Source organism: Brachycentrus maculatus, unplaced genomic scaffold (genome assembly GCF_059751285.1).
Source record: "Brachycentrus maculatus isolate JH-2025_06_01 unplaced genomic scaffold, ASM5975128v1 h1tg000199l, whole genome shotgun sequence".
In the NCBI taxonomy this organism is placed as follows: Eukaryota; Metazoa; Arthropoda; class Insecta; order Trichoptera; family Brachycentridae; genus Brachycentrus; species Brachycentrus maculatus.
In genome coordinates, this window is record NW_028280950.1 from 1,184,490 (window position 1) to 1,202,411 (window position 17,922).

The 17,922-nt window shown below is 31.4% G+C and overlaps 2 protein-coding genes and 1 long non-coding RNA gene across 4 annotated transcripts in view; 2 read left to right on the plus strand and 1 right to left on the minus strand.

Annotated features, from left to right (window-relative positions):
- Window positions 1-17,922, minus strand: part of LOC148307404 (uncharacterized) — a 164,124-nt gene that overhangs the window by 12,898 nt on the left and 133,304 nt on the right. The gene's annotated exons all lie outside the window — the stretch shown is intronic.
- LOC148307405 (nucleoside diphosphate kinase 7-like) lies at window positions 5,411-12,906 on the plus strand. The gene is made up of 7 exons (XM_088263420.1): window positions 5,411-5,447; window positions 5,687-5,964; window positions 7,631-7,792; window positions 8,801-8,999; window positions 10,138-10,383; window positions 10,798-10,908; window positions 12,684-12,906. The coding sequence occupies exons 1-7, from the start codon at window positions 5,445-5,447 to the stop codon at window positions 12,819-12,821; spliced, it is 1,137 nt and encodes a 378-aa protein (XP_088119546.1). The 5' UTR covers window positions 5,411-5,444; the 3' UTR covers window positions 12,822-12,906.
- LOC148307406 (uncharacterized) overlaps window positions 14,949-17,922 on the plus strand; it is a 49,145-nt gene continuing 46,171 nt past the window's right edge. Inside the window, exon 1 of one of the 2 annotated variants that reach the window (XM_088263448.1) lies at window positions 14,949-15,245. The gene's annotated coding sequence lies outside the window, so the exon portion shown is untranslated. The remainder of the gene's footprint in view (window positions 15,246-17,922) is intronic. The other variant, XM_088263447.1, reaches the window with a different exon arrangement.

Sequence of the window (17,922 nt, forward strand, 5' to 3'; positions counted from 1 at the left end):
CCCAGCAAAAGCAGCATATTTATAACTTAATATTTACCCGCTACAGGGCAGAAAGTGTTGTTTTTGCATTTTGAAGAAAAGGTATTGTTAAATTATTTTTTTAAATGTACTAAATATTTTTCAAATGAAGAAAGAACCTTCAGCTTTTACCTAAAAAGATCTGTTGCACAGTAAAAAGTTCAATAAGTGGTTTGATATTTATTTTTAATACATTGTATTATATTCTTAAACATTAAAAACGTTCCCCTGAAAAATCAAGTTTTTTGATTTATGACGTTCTTGAAAGGAGTGAGCGATATGTCTTGATGTTTTTTTTCCTGTGATTTCAACATTAGAATATATAGAGCCTTAAATTTGCGGTAAAACGAAAACCGTAGCCTAAGTTCACAACAATACACTTACAAATAATAGTTTGACAAAATATTTATACGCAATAAAATTGCGACATATTTACACTTTAATCTTTGTTTTTGGCTTAGCGATCTAATTAAAACTAAAAGAGATATTATCGTATGCATTTATTTGGATTTTGCACCGTAAGTTGCACCCAACTACCCATGTTACATATTAAAAAAAGCCTCCGGAATATTTTACGACAAACTTTGAACTTCTGTTGAACGTCTGTCAAAACTAAAAAAACTATAGTTTTGTATACTGTTGCCTAGTCAAAATTAGTTATGTACAAAAAATCCACATTCGCACGCTCCAGATCTTTTGAAGGAAAATAATAAAATGTATTTTTTTTCAAATAACAAGTATGTAGGTACCATTATTGTCTAATAAAAGTTCGATGATCGACACACTTACAGGAATAATATTTTATTCGAGCGAAATAAATAACACCACTTATGTAACGATACTCGTACTAATATTCTTTTGCGCGTTAATCAAGGTCAATCTGCACTGTTCAACCGAAAGTAGGTCCCTCTTGCTCTTATATAATGATGCTATAACATGGCTGAGATCCTCAGGCTTCAATACTGTTGTGTAAAGCGTTTTTTTGCATTGTAGAGAAAGATGAAGATTTATCTACCATGGTATGTGTCTGTTATTACATATATGATCTTTATCGATGTGAACGCAAGACAAGTGAGACAAGAATGCCAAAAATATCTAGATTCTAGGTATAAGTAGATTATTTTCGTGTTATTTTTTTGACATCTAACATAGACGAAGAAGAATATGGAAGACTGGGCACTCATGGCCGTCATAGGCTGGTTTAAGTGATCACTTTACACACGTGTAACATTCTCCAATTCTACATACTCATGACAACCACACTACTCAAATTCTTGGAACTTCTATATATGGCTCAATTTAAATATATATTTATATATGGTTAAATTTCGAAGCATAGTACTTGAATCACTAGAATTTCACTAGAGACATCTATTGGTGAGATGGAAAAAGCTTTTTATTGAGCAGGAACTCTTTCGTTTGTATGAGAGGTCCGAATCCTGGATTATAATCACATACATGAGAAACGCTAGAAAACATCCTTTTCATTTTATTATTTTTGTTTAAATAATAATTTGACCAGGTATTTTTTTACAACATTTTGAGTGTGTCCAAATACTTGCATATTCTTCTTCGTCTATGTTGAGATGTCAAAAAATAATAAGAAAAATAACTCCTATATTTGGAGATAATCCCGATTTGTGAACAAGTATTTGGACACACTCAAAATGTTGTAGGTAGATTATTTTTACTTATTTTATTATTGAAAACAACGATCATTACATAATAATATGTAATGTGTGATTTAAACTTGACCGATATTAGTTTTAAATTTATAATTAACATCAAGAAAATGAGATAATAAAAACCTCTGCGAGAAATCAGTGCTGGATGGCTAATCTCATTACCACATGCATTTTATCGCTTCTTAGAGATACATTACACTAACATACAAATTAAATCTTCCGTAAAATATATCGCTAGTAAAGACTAAAGAGTAAATATGTGACGTCATGAAATCACTCTCATGCAAACCGCTACACAGGGTTTTCACTTCAAATTGGATTGGATTTACAAACTGAATTGGACGTTTTACAAAACAAATTGGACGTTTAAACCTGTATCATTATCATGAGAACAACTTACAAATTTTTCTTTTAAAAAAGGCAGTAGAAATCGACACAGATAGTATAGTTTCTTAGTAGAAAATTTCACAGCAATAATATATTTATTTCTGGATTAAAAACATATTTTGAACCTTCTGTTTTGAAACGTGACACAGCGTAGATTCTCAAATTACGAAAATGAAAAATATTCATGATAATTAGAAGGAAATAATGCACGTTAAAGTAAAACTTAAAATTAGGTTAAACGTATATTAAACGTATATATACGTTTAACCTCGGCTCGTAACGCATGTCTGTATTGAAAACTATAGTGCATGTTGGTCTTCGGGTCGACCAAAAATCGCATGTGTTAGACATTTTGTGTAGTTTTGAGTGTGTAAATGGTGCTATGGTGGTGAAGGGTAGTATTGTTTGCATGCTGTGTTAGTGATTGTCCTGACGAAGAGACGGGTACGTCTCGAAACCGGTAGACGTAAAAATCTCGGTGAGTGGTTATATACTAATTTTATTAACATTTTTGTAAAAAAATAAATAAGTAAAAATGACTAACCACAAAGTAAATGCTTTAAATATTAATAATATTGAGAATAAAATAATAATTCGGTGATGTGAATAAACTGTTCGAAGGTTTTCGATGTTAACATTAAAGTCGATTATAGGTACAACACCATAAATGAAATAAATAGGAAGGTAGTGTTTAGGAGATGGGTATTAAGTAAATTCGCTCTCTTTCAGGGTTAAGTACATATATGGTATATGGTTCATCATAGTTTTTTTAGTCTTCCGATCGTGAATTTCTGTGAATATTTAACCTTCATGGATATCCGAATTACAGGTTTACAATCTTATATTAGTGAAAGGAATTTTCGAGAAATTGCATATAAGGCAGAATATTTCTTATAACTGAAAATAAAACAAAAATATTTCGCCATTGAAATAAAAAATAATCTAAGAAGGTATTGTACGCATAAACAATAAAAACATCAACGCACGGATACAAACGAAACCTTTGTATTGTCATATTTGTTTGATACACCATAGTAAAGCTTGAGGTCAAAAGCGAATATCGAAAGTTGATGTGTATAATTATCAATATAATTAATCATCATGCTGTTTCTTTTTAGGGGTTGGCACAGAGGTTAGATTTTCAAACTCTTTCGCCTTTGTAGACTTCCCTTTTACATAAATATCCGTATGCATTCTGAGATTTTTTTATTGGATACAGTTGAGTTCAAAATAATGTCAATTTGAATATACCGTTTACATAAAAAAAAAACATTTATTCTAAGATTCAGACATCTTTAGATTGGCGTATTTAAAAAAGTATTATTTCATCTTTTTATCTTATAAACACATACATATATTATTACGTTATTTTTAGATTTTTCAAGTCAACGCGCAACGGCTCAAAAAACTTATTAGCCTATTGGCTCACAAAAATACCTCCTATTGATCCACTAGACACTGTAAAGGTATTATACATGTAGATATGTACACATATTGTACTATTATCTTGCTCTTCCCATGAAGAGTCAATACCTTCTTAGCCTCGGTCAGAGCTGTTTGTCCTCGCAAGCAATCGTCCAGATATTTCCGACTAGTATATTTTTGCCATATCTTCTAGGTTCATTTTTGTGGTGGTCTGGTAAGTATATATCAACGACTAGCTATTAACCATTCCAGCTCAGGAAGTCTGGTACCTCGAGGCATCCAAACATAAGGTTACCAAAGATGCAATAGATATTCATGTTTTATTTTGAAAAAAAAACAAAAATAAAGTAGAATAAAATAACAAGTATGTAGTTTTTTCCACATGAATTTTATGTGACCAGTTGCTCGTAAAATAAAATTAATTTGGAAAAAAACTACACAGTTGTTATTTCATTCTATAAAATGCAGTTCCACCAAAAACGACAGTACAAAACTTAAATCTAATGAAAATAAAGTATTATATTGAAACAATTATGTACAAATGAAGACTGTACAAATGTACACAATAAATAAGTGTGATTGTCTGGATAGACCGCTTGTGAAATTTGTGACTTATGAGCAAACGGAAATATAATAGTGTGATGTATGCTAGCACTAGTATGTAATGTTAGGTTAATAACTTCAATCTCTTCACCGGCGTTTCGACCTAAATTGAAGGGGTCATCCTCAGGGCGAAGTATTGTGTAATAATATAATGTGTGGTTATGTGTTGCGGTTGGTTCCGTATCACGACTGCCAAACTAATATAAGATTGTTCAAAATCGTCGACAGAGTCGACGGATTGTTTTATATGAAAAGTATATGAAGTTCAAACATTCACAGATTACGCAAACGGGGGCAAAGTAATTTTAATTTACTGTAGCGTATGTATATGGTGAACGAACGGACAGGACACTGTAGCAATTTTTTCAATGAAAATTAAAGTGAAAGTAGCATTATTGGACTATTTTCAATCTATCCAGGGGAAGGGGGGGCAAGTACCTCATTGTTTATCATCCATATTTCCTTAATTTTTTGGAAATATAACATATAGGCTGCTTGATTAAAATAATGCAAATTCAAATTTCCTGAAATGAATTGATGGTGGCACCCGCCGTGTGGCATGTTGCGCCATCTTGTTGAAACCACAGCTCTGTCACATAAATGCCATTCAACTGAGGTACGAAGAAGTCAGTAATCATGGTTCTGTAGCGTCCTCTATTGACCGTAATATTCTGGCCGGCATCGTCTTAAAAAAATAGGGGCCAATGATTCCACCTGCCTATAAAGGACACAATAAAGTGACTTTTAATGGATGTAAGGGCGTCTCGACAAAGGCTTCTGGGTTTTTTCCACTCCGAATTCGGCAATTCTGCTGATTGACATAGCCAATTAACCACCAAAAATGTGCCTTATCCATGAACATAATTTTTTGTTGAAAAAGAGGATCAAGATAAATATTGTTTCACATGATGGTTATTTAGTGTATTCATGGTGAAATGGGAAAAAGTACTGACTAATCAACTGTCAACTGTCAAATTGACAGTCTGTAGAAAAATAGTTGAATTGATAGTTGATTTCATTTGATTTGACAGAAATACAAAAATCCGACAGTTGATTTGTGACAGTGCTGTGGTTTCAACAAGATGGCGCAACATGCCACACGGCGGGTGTGATATAAATATATTGCAGGAAATTTGAATAAGTTTACCTCTAAAACAATACCCTGTAATATAATTTTAATTTATTTACTGTATCAGAAATAATGAGATAGATTTACAGAGTACCTACCTACTTTTGTTTAAGATTATTTTAGTTTCTGAATGTTTCCAACCATGTTAAATTTGACATTTGTCGTTACCTAGTTACCGGAAAACAAGTTACGCGAAAATGGTGAGTTTCAAAAAAGTACTGAATTATTTGAATAAAATTTACTTTTTACACGCTTAATATCAATGAACCATTTATTTTTAACATCTTTATTGCAGTCAATTTATTAATAACGTTATAATGTGAAAAAAAAACGGTAACCTGACTTGTTTATTTATTCGTATTCAGTTGCCGAGAGATTATGAATAAAAACACGACATTGGCGCTTTCAGTTGTATAAATGTTTATTGTTTCTTTTACAGGATGACCCCCGTGACAAGTATACATTTATTGGGGAATGGTTGGATCCAGAAATTTCCACTGCCAAGGAATTTCTCGTCCACTTTTTCCCTCATGACAGCTCCATAAGTTTGTTTGATGTTAAAAACAAAAGAACTTTTCTAAAACGATCTCCCGTTCCCGAGCTTACTTTAAAAGATTTTTATATTGGTGGATCTGTCAGAGTATTCGGTCGCTTAATAAATATCAATGATTTTGCATGCGAAGACACCAGGAAGAAATTGTTCAGATCGACAGAGAGGTTTGTGTTTTATTTAATTATGTTGACAGGCGCTGTGGCATGGTTTCAATTCCCGCCATTTGCAAAATAATTCAAAGTTTATTTAATTTCAATAGGTTTAGTCAGTAATTGGATTGTAAGAATCTGTTTAAAAAAGAATCTAAATGATTTAGATTTGTGTTCATCTTCTGTTTGTGTCGTGTCTGACGTCGACAATCGCTTATAAGTAATTGTCCTTGCCTTGGGCAGCTCGAAACAGCTCCTCGACGGTCCTGATCCCTGTGCAATCTCGTACATTCCGGAGCCAGGATATCTGTCTTCTTACATTTGTAATAATTTCCATTTAAAGATTGAATATTATTCCTAGATTTCAAGAACAGTGATTTTACTATGCGTAATAATTATACGAATATACAATTTTTAATATAATCAGAATTAAATATAAAGCTACATTATAAACCAAACATGTACTATTGATTCCCCTCGAATTTAGTTTAAAAAAGAATCAAAATAATTTAGATTTGTAATAATTTTTATTTATAGATTGAATATTATTCCTTCATTTGTAGAACAGTGATTTTACTCAGCTTAATTATTATACATATTTTTTTTTATACAATCTCCACTAACCTATCCAGGAGTATGGCCGTATATGTACAGCCATATCAAACTTTCCTCAAAGGAGTATGGCCGCACATGTTCGGCCGCGCTTGTAATTAAAGCCTGGTGACATTTATATCTAAAATGGCACTTGTACTGCCATCTGTGGTAATATTTAAACATTATAATCTCAAATCAAACCATGTTTACTGGTGTAAATAATTTTTTTTTATACAAGAAAATATGTTGCTTACTATGTATAAAATTATAAAAAGTAAAAAAAAATAGCCAAAATAACTCACTCCCAGATACAGTTTTGTCCGCAGAAACTCACTCCCGGACAGGTTGAATAAAGCTACATTATAAACATAAACTAAATATGTACTATTGATTTCCCTGCAATATTAAGGTTTGTCTGTTAGGGGACTGACAGTTACATTTTGCATTAAAAGTTCATTTAAAAAAGAAAAAAAATATATATACTATGGGACTATTATATGGGTAAATTTTTTTACCCATATAATAGTCTATATAGTTCTCTTATACCCATATATAGTTTTATTATATGGGTAAATATTTTTTGAATTTTGGAATTTTTTAAGGATAGTAAAAAACATCCATAGTAGGTTTGAAACAGTTTTAGACAGGTGCTGTTGCGTAGTTGGGTAGACACTTGACTGCGAAACTGGTGTAGCGGGTCGATTCCCACTAGTTGCAAAATATATTCAAGAAATATTTATTTCCAATTAGTCTGGGTGCTTGTGATGTGTTTTTCACATTTACCTTCCCTATCCTTACTCTCCTACCTACAGACAAGCCTCTAAAAGTAGAGCTTTGCGGGTAATTTCTTTAATAAAAACCTTGTTACTCTAAGATTAAATAAAGATCCTAAAAAAAGTTGTTTCCTCTAAACCATTGATATTAAATATGACTTGATTTATATACATATTGTGTTTAAGTTTTAACAGAAGTCGTGATGCAACTTATACTTAATGATACAATATTTTATTAAAGAGTTATAGAGCGCACTGGTCGTTTTTAGGGAGGGATACATGTGACTACAGATATGGATATATTTGTATTTCAGAACCTTTGCAATGATTAAGCCAATCACCAGTGATAAAGTTGGAGATATAATCAAATGCATTGAAGAAAAAAAGTTTAGAATTATGCAAATGCGAATGACTGTTTTAACAAAAGAAGGAGCATTGCAGGCTTTCGACAATTTGAGAAATGATCAAGATGTTCAGTAAGTGCAACAACGTTAATTATTTTTTCTCTAGATAATCCATTGTTTTAAAAAAAATCCTCTTGTTAGTTATATTTTACTATGTTAGACTTGTATTAGTAGTACGGAAGGTATTGTCAGGTGGGGAAGACACCGAAGGCGATTCTGGAATGCCCATGTGTGAATGCTAGAAAATAGACTAGCTCGAATTGCTCTTTAAGAGAACCCAGACGGAAGAAGACCACCTGGAAGGCCTCCAAAGCGATGGCGGGACAGCTGGCAGTCCATATCACAAATGACGGATAACGAAACAAACAGATCTGAAGATCTATTCTTATAGAAGATATACCTTCATAGGAAGAAGAAGGGAAAGTGGAATACTTATACTTGTGAATGCAAAGAGAGTTTTGTTTGATATTTTTTAATTTTTTAATTTTTAATTTTATTTATTCGGGAATTGTACAGCTTACATATAAAAAAATGATATAATAAACAATAGTTACATTAACAATAATAAACATTACTTTACATTAACAAAAATAGTTGTGTTAAAAAAAAGCCAATTAAACAATTCCACATTTATGTTATAAAACTATTAAAAAACATTCAGAGATTTAAAAAAAAAGGTACGAAATAAAATAATAGATTTAGCAGGGAAGGAGAATGAAAGGAGAAGAATTAATGAGGGTTATTTTATGCCCATTGTGTTTCTTCTGGTATCTTTATCATATTGTTTTTGTAAAATTGTGTTTCACTTCTTGCATTTTTACCATACAACCTTTAATCAACAAGGGTTAAGGTATGATATTTGATCAAATTTTTAAATATTATAAATCAAAAGTTTACCATCATAAATTTGCTTGTCCCACGAATATGACTGTGAGCAGTTATCTATTTTTAATAGCGCTCGACACAGACCGTTAAAACTCTTTACCATGTAGGTACATTTCTGTGAACATAGTATGACATTCATGGAACAATAATATTATGTATTTATATTAAAATATCTTACCCAATTTTTTTTTTTAGTGGAATATTAGACAATTTAACAAGTGGTCCTGTCATTACAATGGAACTTGTAAGAGATAATGCTATTAGTCAATGGACCGAGCAGATGGGAGATAAAGATCCGGTTATTGCGGAACAAGGAACGTTGAGGCAAAAATTTGGACTCGATAAAGTGCAGAATGCAGTGTACGGATCTTCCACAGCCGAGGAAGCCTTAAAAGTAAGACTTATATTTTTGTATGATTATTTAGTACGCTGGCGGGTGATTATTGCTAAGAAGCAATATTGTTCAACCAAGTAAACTAGTTACTTGATCTACGTATACAGGGAGCTATGTGTACTCAAACCAAATATTCAAACCAGGAGACTAAAGGGACTCTTATACAATAGCTTAAGACTTCCACAAGCTTGTACAAGTCCAAGTATACGATCATAAGTACCCTAGCCATGGCTGCTATTCATCTTTTACACTTATATAGTACCTACTCGGCTGGCCAAACTCAAAACACAGTAAGGGACATTTTTTTTAAAGGTTTTTTTGCATTTTTGGACTAAGTAGATTCTACTAAGTCCAAAAATGCAAAAAATGTATATAAAAAAAAAATACCCCTTACTATGTTTTATGTTTGGACTATTCACTATTACTATTTACTATTCCTATAATTCTTTTAATATATAGCAGTAATGTTATTTTGTTATTCCATCAAATATATTCCACTGCTAGATTCAAGTATTTAGAGCACAGGATTGATCATTTTTCCTTTATACAATTTATTGTCCAAGTTAACAAATTGTTTGCGGGAAATGCTTAAAAGCGTCTTTTACATACTGTTGGTAGAGAGCGGGAGACGCTTATAAGCGTTCTATTTGCTTACTTTTGGTAAAGCGCAAAATTCCAAAAAACGCTGTATAGATCGGAATATGGTTTTGGGGTTACTTTTTATTAAGTTACTCATTAGTACATGACCCTAATTAGTAGACTAATTAGAGTCGGGTTGAGGAAAAAATTGCCTGATAACAATGTTTGCAGGAAACGCTTAAAAGTGTCTTTTACATACTGTTGGTAGAGAGCGGGAGACGCTTAAAAGGGTTCTATTTGCTTACTTTTGGTAAAGCGTGAGATGCCGAAAAAACACTCCACAGATCGGAATTGGGTTAGGGGTTACTTTTGATTAGGTTTTCATTAGTATACGATCCTAATTAGCAGACTAATTAGGGTCGGGTTGATGAAAAAATCGCCTGACAACAAAGTTTTAATACCACCTCCATTTCATGCGATGTTGAAAAAAAACTCAATACCTCTTCCAGTCTATATAATTTCTCTTTTTCTTTGCCATTCTGAACGTTATCTATTCCAGGAGCTATCTTATTTCTTCCCGACGGGTAAACTGAAATCTCTCGGTCCTCCAGCGACAGCCCAGTTTCATAATTGCACTTGCTGCATAGTGAAGCCCCATATTTTGAGGGAAGGAAATCTCGGTGCGGTGCTGAGAGCTATTGTCGATGAAAGATATGAAATAACGGCTCTAAAGATGGTTTATATGGAGAATGCAAATGCTGCCGAATTCTACGAGGTGTACAAAGGGGTCGTTCCTGATTATATGGTTAGTTTTATAATTTATTTTGCATATCTAAGGTTATTTTCATTGAAGTTTTGCGTGTATTTTGTACATTTTCAAGAGCCTGATAATTTGAAATAAAATAAAAGTTGACAAAAATTGAGATGGGTGCAACTAAATTTCTATGTTAATAATAATATAGCAATCATTTGCTTTATTATTACTACTTCTATCTTCTTTTTTTTTCATTGGAGCATTAGCTAGAGGGATTTGATGTTTGTTTTTCAATTTTTTTCAACAAAATGTTAGTTATGTTTGTATACTTAAGGTGTGGGTGGTGACAAACTTTCAGATTTTAACCAATGATTTTGAATTGAATGGAGGACTATTACTTATTATGTATGAAGTATTGTTGGATGTTTAAATATATCTTATTTCATTTTGTTCATTCTCTATCAGGGCATGGTTGTGGAGTTGACATCAGGTCCGTGTGTAGCAATGGAGATAGTCGGACCTCCGGAAGTGAATACTCCCGTGGAGTTTAGGAAACTGGTTGGACCAACAGATCCGGTAAACCTTTTTATTATTTGATGCCAAATATATATCACATGCATATCGCCTCCAGAAATATAATTTGATGTAAGAGGCGAGTAGCAATTTACAGGAGACGCAAAAATAATTTATTTATTTAGAAAATGGAATTATACCTTTTCAATATAAATTTTACTGAAATAATGTCTATGGAAAATTTCATAAAATTTTTAGCCCTCGCATTTTATTTCAACAGAATGAAACTAATACATAATCATGTCTTCAAAAAATAGGCTATCCTTGAAAATCTACATCTTTATGTAATTGCTTTTTAATTTTTTTATAAATTTTAAATTTTTTTTATATAGCTTATTACCATTAATATTTTTTAATGTCTTCAAATATTGTATCAATTACAAACAATTATTTAGCACAGTTTCAAATTAAAAACTGCGGTTACAGTAATATAGAATTACTGTCAGTTCTTAAATATACCTTGTATTATATATTTAAGTAGTTTTCTTTTATTTATGTACAAAACTGGTCGAATTCGGTTGATTTAAGAGATTTTTTCAAATATTAAATAGAGCGGATAATTTCCAGTGGAATGGTGTATTTGGCTTTTTTTAGTTTTGCCTCGTACATTTGTTTTGTAAAATCTAGGTTATTGTAATATGTATCAGCCCAAATGATACATAATACATATATTGCAATGCACTCAGAATTGTGATAACATAGAGAAACACTAGTAGTCATTGCTATCATCTTGTTAGCAATACAAAAGCATAAGCATTAAAATGAAATATTTTGTGTAAGAGAGGCTTGCGAAAAATGTAATGTCGGTCAAGTAGATTGTTTTCAAACTGCACTCCAAAAATATAACTCCTGTTTCATAGTTAATAATAGTTTTTAATAATTGTAGAGTTTACCTCATTTGTTGACTAGATTATGTCAAGGATGTCATAATATGCTCGAGATAATATGAATAGTCCTCTTTCATTTACACAGTGCAGTACTTCAATGTACTTAGTTTTGCTGTCCGATAATCAGCAAATAGACATGTCGCTCACTACTTTCAAGAACGTCATAAATCAAAAAACATGATTTTTCAGGAGAGCTTTTTTAAAGTTTGAAAATATAATGCAATGTTTTAAAAATAAATATTAAGCCACTTATTAAACTTTTTTCTTTAAGTTAAAAATGTGCCTCTTTTGCTGGGATATAGTACATTTTTCGGGCATTCCGAAAACATACACAACTGAAAATCGACAAATTTTGATTTATGACGTTCTTGAAAGGAGTGAGCGATATATCACCAATGATTTCATTGCATTATTTATTAAGGTTTAATTTTTTTTTCAAATCCTAATTTACAATTTATACACACAGTAGACGCTCTCTTAACCGGTGCCGCTTTACCTGTCCCGCCAGTATAACCCGCCTCTTCTAGGAATGCCTCGCACTCAAAATGCACGTATTTTTGGAGTTATGTGTGGCTTTTTCCTGTACATATTTTTTGCAGTTTGTGAAATGTTCATTTTAAATGTGTGAGTTTCTAATACAGAATAAAAGTTCTGTTTTCTTAGTGTTTTTTTTTTTAAATTGTGTAATTTTTCTTCCATGTGAAAGTGTTTTTTTTAAATATGTTTTTCACTACCTTCTTTTTAACCGGCTTTTTCATTATCCGGCACTGGGTCGGTCCCGTCAAGGCCGGTTAAGAGAGCGTCTACTGTATGTGATAAACTTTTATTCCCTGATTAATTTTAGCATTTTTATTGACCACCTTGATTACCATATACATATTCTACTTTCAGGATATTGCCCGTCAACTGAGGCCCAATACTCTGAGAGCGAGGTTTGGTAAAACCCGACTTCAAAATGCTGTCCACTGCAGTGACTTGCCAGAAGATGGGTTACTGGAAGTTGAATATTTCTTTAAAATACTAGATTAATTTATATAATAAATACTTTTGTAATTTTTTAATATATTTTTGTTGTAAAGAAGAGAATCATAAATAAAAAGGTTATAAAAATTTACTGCGCTGTTTTCTTTAATTTATTATAAAATAATTCTACTTCAATACAAAGGTTTTCACTTCAAATTGGACATTTAAAACCAAATTGAATGGCTTACAAATCAAATTAGACTTTTCACAAACCGAATTGGATACTATAAATTAAATTAAACAAATGACTTATATACTATTTAGGTATTTATGTCAGCAAGCATACAAAATATACATATGTCGCTCACTCCTTTCAACAATGTCATATATCAAAAACTTGATTTTTCAGTAGATCGTTTTTAAAGTTTAAAAATATAATCAAATGTATTAAAAAAATATATCAAGCCACCCATTGAACTTTTTACTGTGCAACAGATCTTTTTATGTAAAACATAAGTATTTTTTCTCCATTCGAAAAATATTTAAAATTTAAAAAATACAATTTCATCAAAATGCAAAAACAACACTTTCTGCCCTGTAGCTGGTAAATATTAAGTTAAAAATATGCCGCTTTTGCTGGGATATAGTTGTTGAATGTGACGTTGTTGAAAGGAGTGAGCGATGTATAATAGTTAAAATGATTATTATTGCTTATGAAGAAAAAGTCTTATGTAAATGTAAATACATTTACGTATACATTTTTTATTCTTCTAACCCCTATCCGCACCCAATGTTGCATAGGGATGCACCATTGGGCACAGTGCCCTCACTACATCGTATTGACGCAGTGTTATCTTGATCATTACTTACATGAAGGCAAGGTGATCACTCCTGCGCTTCAGGGACCAGTCCAGGGTAATATTAAATAAATATTAGAGTGTAAAATCACTTATATTTATTTTCACCCCACCCTGGGAATCAAACCCTAGACCTCCAGCACGGTAACTAAACACGCTAACCATTACACTACGGAAGCGGTCAAAAACACACTTTTTTCACATTTTTTTATATTTTCTTAAATCATTTGACTCGTCGCCTGACAGAGCCTACTTATATCGCTCACTCCTTTCAAAAACGTCATATATAAAAGAAACTTGATTTTTCAGGAGATCGTTAATAAAGTTTAAGAATATAATAAAATGTATTAAAAATAAATATCAAACCAATTATTAAATTTTTATTGTGTAACAGATCTTTTTAGGTTTTTGAAGGTTTTTTCTGCATTTGAAAAATATTTTATGCATTTAACAAAATAATTAAACAATACCTTTTCTTCAAAATGCGGGTAAATATTAAGTTAAAAATATGCCGCTTTCGGTGGGAAAACATACACAACTGAAAATTATCGATTTTTGATATATGATGTTGTTGAAAGGAGTGAGCGATATATGAAAAATAAAATGAAGGAGGAATAGAAGGAACTATTGGAGAGGAAAAGGAGAATAGCAGCAGAGACTAGGGTACCTGAGGTTGCATACCCACACTCGTATTGGCTGTTGTATACTGCTAATATGCACCATGTTCATCGAGTCCATTGAGATTATTAATGAGGTTTAGAATTTTGCAATAGAACTCCATTTAAGAATTGTAATTTAATTTTTAAGTTTATAAAATAATTTTTTAAAGTTTATTTTAATTTAAATATTTTTTTATTCTTTTTTTCCGCCCCCGTGGTGTAATGGTAAGCGTGCTTAGCTACCGTGCTGGAGATCCCGGGGTCGATTCCCAGGGGGGGGTTGAAAATAAATATTGGTGATTTTACACTAATATTTAAGCGCAGGAGTGATCACCTTGCCTTCACATGAAGGCAAGGTGAAGGAAGGTGATCTTGATCGTTACATAAGTAACGATAAAGATAACACAGCGTCAATACGATGCAGTGCCCTATGCTCCATTGTATGCGGATAAAGGTAAGAAGAAGATTTTTTTTCAAATAATAAATAAAGTGCTGGGAGTTCAGATCTGTATTTACGCCTAAATACTACCAACTACATAACACGCTGAAAAAAAATGAGAAAAAAGTAGATAGGTACCTACTTTGCGAATCAGTCCCGTAAATAAAAGAGTCGCGAAGCTGACACACGTACAATGATGTGTACATAATACATGTCGAGAAGAGCAAACCAGTAAGTCAGTCAGTCACAGGTAGTTCGGTAGTTCAGTAACAGCCGATTGCAGTCAGTAGTCATCTGTCGGCCGCGGGACAACACTACTCGACCACAATTCGCGCTCGGCTTTTAAAACGGTACTTACTTACTTCAAACGCGGCGCGAATCATAAACAAGAGAATATTCCAAATTTGAAATTGATTACTTTTGTTTTAAAATATCGCCAGTGACAGTTATATTTTTTCTCGTTTGAGAAATTTCCCAATAGTTTAGAAATCTCGTCGAAAAGTTTTTGTGCTAACGGATTGGATACACGAAGTAAGTACGTGAGGTTTGCACAATATTCCATGATAATGTTTGGACGGTAGCGATATTTCGCAATAAATTATTCATTTTTATAACAGCTCAAAGAATTAAGAACAGCGTGTCGTTGAGTACCTACCCAATATAGATTTTTTTAAAAATAGAACATAGTTTAAAAATCCAAGTAATGCTGAAAAATTACTAGAAGGAATATAACAATTTTAAATTACAAATTTTGTAACATCCCACAATTTTTTACACCAAAATTTGATAAATCAATAATTTTTTTTTTAAAAAGTCTTTGCTTCTGTATTATTTCTTTGACGAGTTTCGAGCTAGATATACGCCATGGCGTAGTTGGGTAGACGCTCGACTGTAAAACTGGCGTCGTGGGTTCTATTCTCACCAATTGTAAAATTATTACAATAAATATTTATTTTCAATTTTCTGGGTGGTTGTATGTATTTTCCACATAAACCTTCCCTATCCTTACTAGCTTACGCATACACAAGTCTCTAAAATAGGGACTGCAGGTTATTCCTTAATTAAAAAAAAAATACAAAATATTTAAACAATATGCGTTATTAAATTATTATTATTGGAATACACACATTTATCTAGGTTAATTTCGTTTAACGAAATTATTCTCAATTCAAATTATTATTTATTAGTTACTAGAAATTATGTTGTCATCTCTAAAAGAGAATGTCATTAATCGGTGAATTGAAAAAGAAGAAAAACAGTAACACGTTGCTACCAAGTTTTCACACAGCCTTGTTTTTTATGGAAGTAATAAAATTTCAAGTTTAAATTAATGCGCAAAGGTGTTAATACACACAATTGTTAATACAAATAGTAATCTTTTATTGCTATCATTATTATCGAAAAGAATTATTGCATTCACATCGCAGTACACAAATGCGTTGTTTTTTCTTCAAATTTTATTTTTTCAAATATAACTATCGGCTAGTTACAAAAACAAGATTTTTCAATAAAATATGGATTTTGTGGAATGGAGACTATTTTTCTTTAATCTTGTATATATGTTTATTTAAATATAATAAAAATCTGGGTGCCAATAACTGGGAGCTACATACTCATATTTACTATATCGCTCACTCCTTTCAAGAGCGTCATAAATCAAAAATCGACAATTTTCAGTTGTGGATGTTTTCGCAATGCCCAGAAAATGTACTATATCCCAGCAAAAGCGGCATATTTTTAACTTAATATTTACCTGCTACAGGGCAGAAAGTATTGTTTTTGCATTTTGAAGAAAAGGTATCGTTTAATTATTTTTTTAAATATACTATATATTTTTCAAATGGAAAAAATTGTTCAGGTTTTACCTAAAGAGATCTGTTGCACAGTAAAAAGTTCAATAAGTGGCTTGATATTTATTTTTCATACATTGTACTACATTTTTAAACTTTAAAAACGTTCTCCTGAGAAATCAAGTTTTTTGATTTATGACGTTCTTGAAAGGAGTGAGCGATATGTTCTAAAATACAAATAATAAGTATTATCGTTACATATTCAATATTATATAGTTTTTTTTTAATTCTTAAACATTACGAAGTATTTTATTTAGAGATATCCGTTGTCATTTCATGAATTTTTTTAACATTCTTATATACATATATGATATGGAGTTTACGGATTTTATTTATTTGTTAACGGTAATATAATATTTTCAATACTCTAGATATTTGAGATGTAAATAACATTTTTTTTAAATTATAGAAATACTTTTCTTCTACTGTTTATTACTGATAGCGCTTAGCGTAACAAACAATTATTATGAAATAAAGAATGTAAACTTTTCACTGAAGACACAAAGGCGTTCCACTTCAAAACAAAAACGTATTCTCGGCATGTTGAATGTTATATGAGAATGTGTTAATGAATTTTCAACATCGTTATGATTATTATGAATAAAAATTGTTATTAATTAATATATTGAAACTGTTTACTAGTATTAAAGTGCTTTTATGTTATGTACTGTTATACTATATTTAAACTGTTAATTGATGAATGTAGTTTGAATTATTTTCTCCCCCATGAAAATATAAAAAATTTAAAAATAATTAAGAGAAATAAATCAAATGGAAAGTACATTGCTAGTAGGTTTAGTTTCACAATGCTTGTGGACCAATGAAAATATTGAAAAATCTGTTAAACAACAATGAAATTTAAAACATTGAAAATGCTTAGTAACAGCACAAGAAGCACGCTGTCTGCCATGAACAATATTTAATATTGCGTGTGCTGGTGTTACATTTAACAGATGGCGCTGCCATTGCGGTTAAAAATAAGTTTTTTTTCAAAAAATATGTTTTGACCTGTCACAGGAACATGAAACAGCGCATATTCGAATGCAACGATGTGTTATAATTTCAAAGCGATTGGGCTTATAACTTTAGGAGGCTTAAGATTTTGAACAAACGATATTTTATATTTGATTTATAAAGGTTGTATTGCTAGTTAGAACCTACTTATCTATACATGTGTGTATTACATATTATGTATGTGCATACATTATGTACTCGTTTGTTATTCTTTAAATTACTCATGGTAGATAAAAAAATAAAAATCTTGACATACGACAAAAAGTATTGAATATTTTTATGGGATTTTTTTGTCCGCGTACGCAGTGTACATCTCTATAATATTTATATAATTACAGGTATTTATAT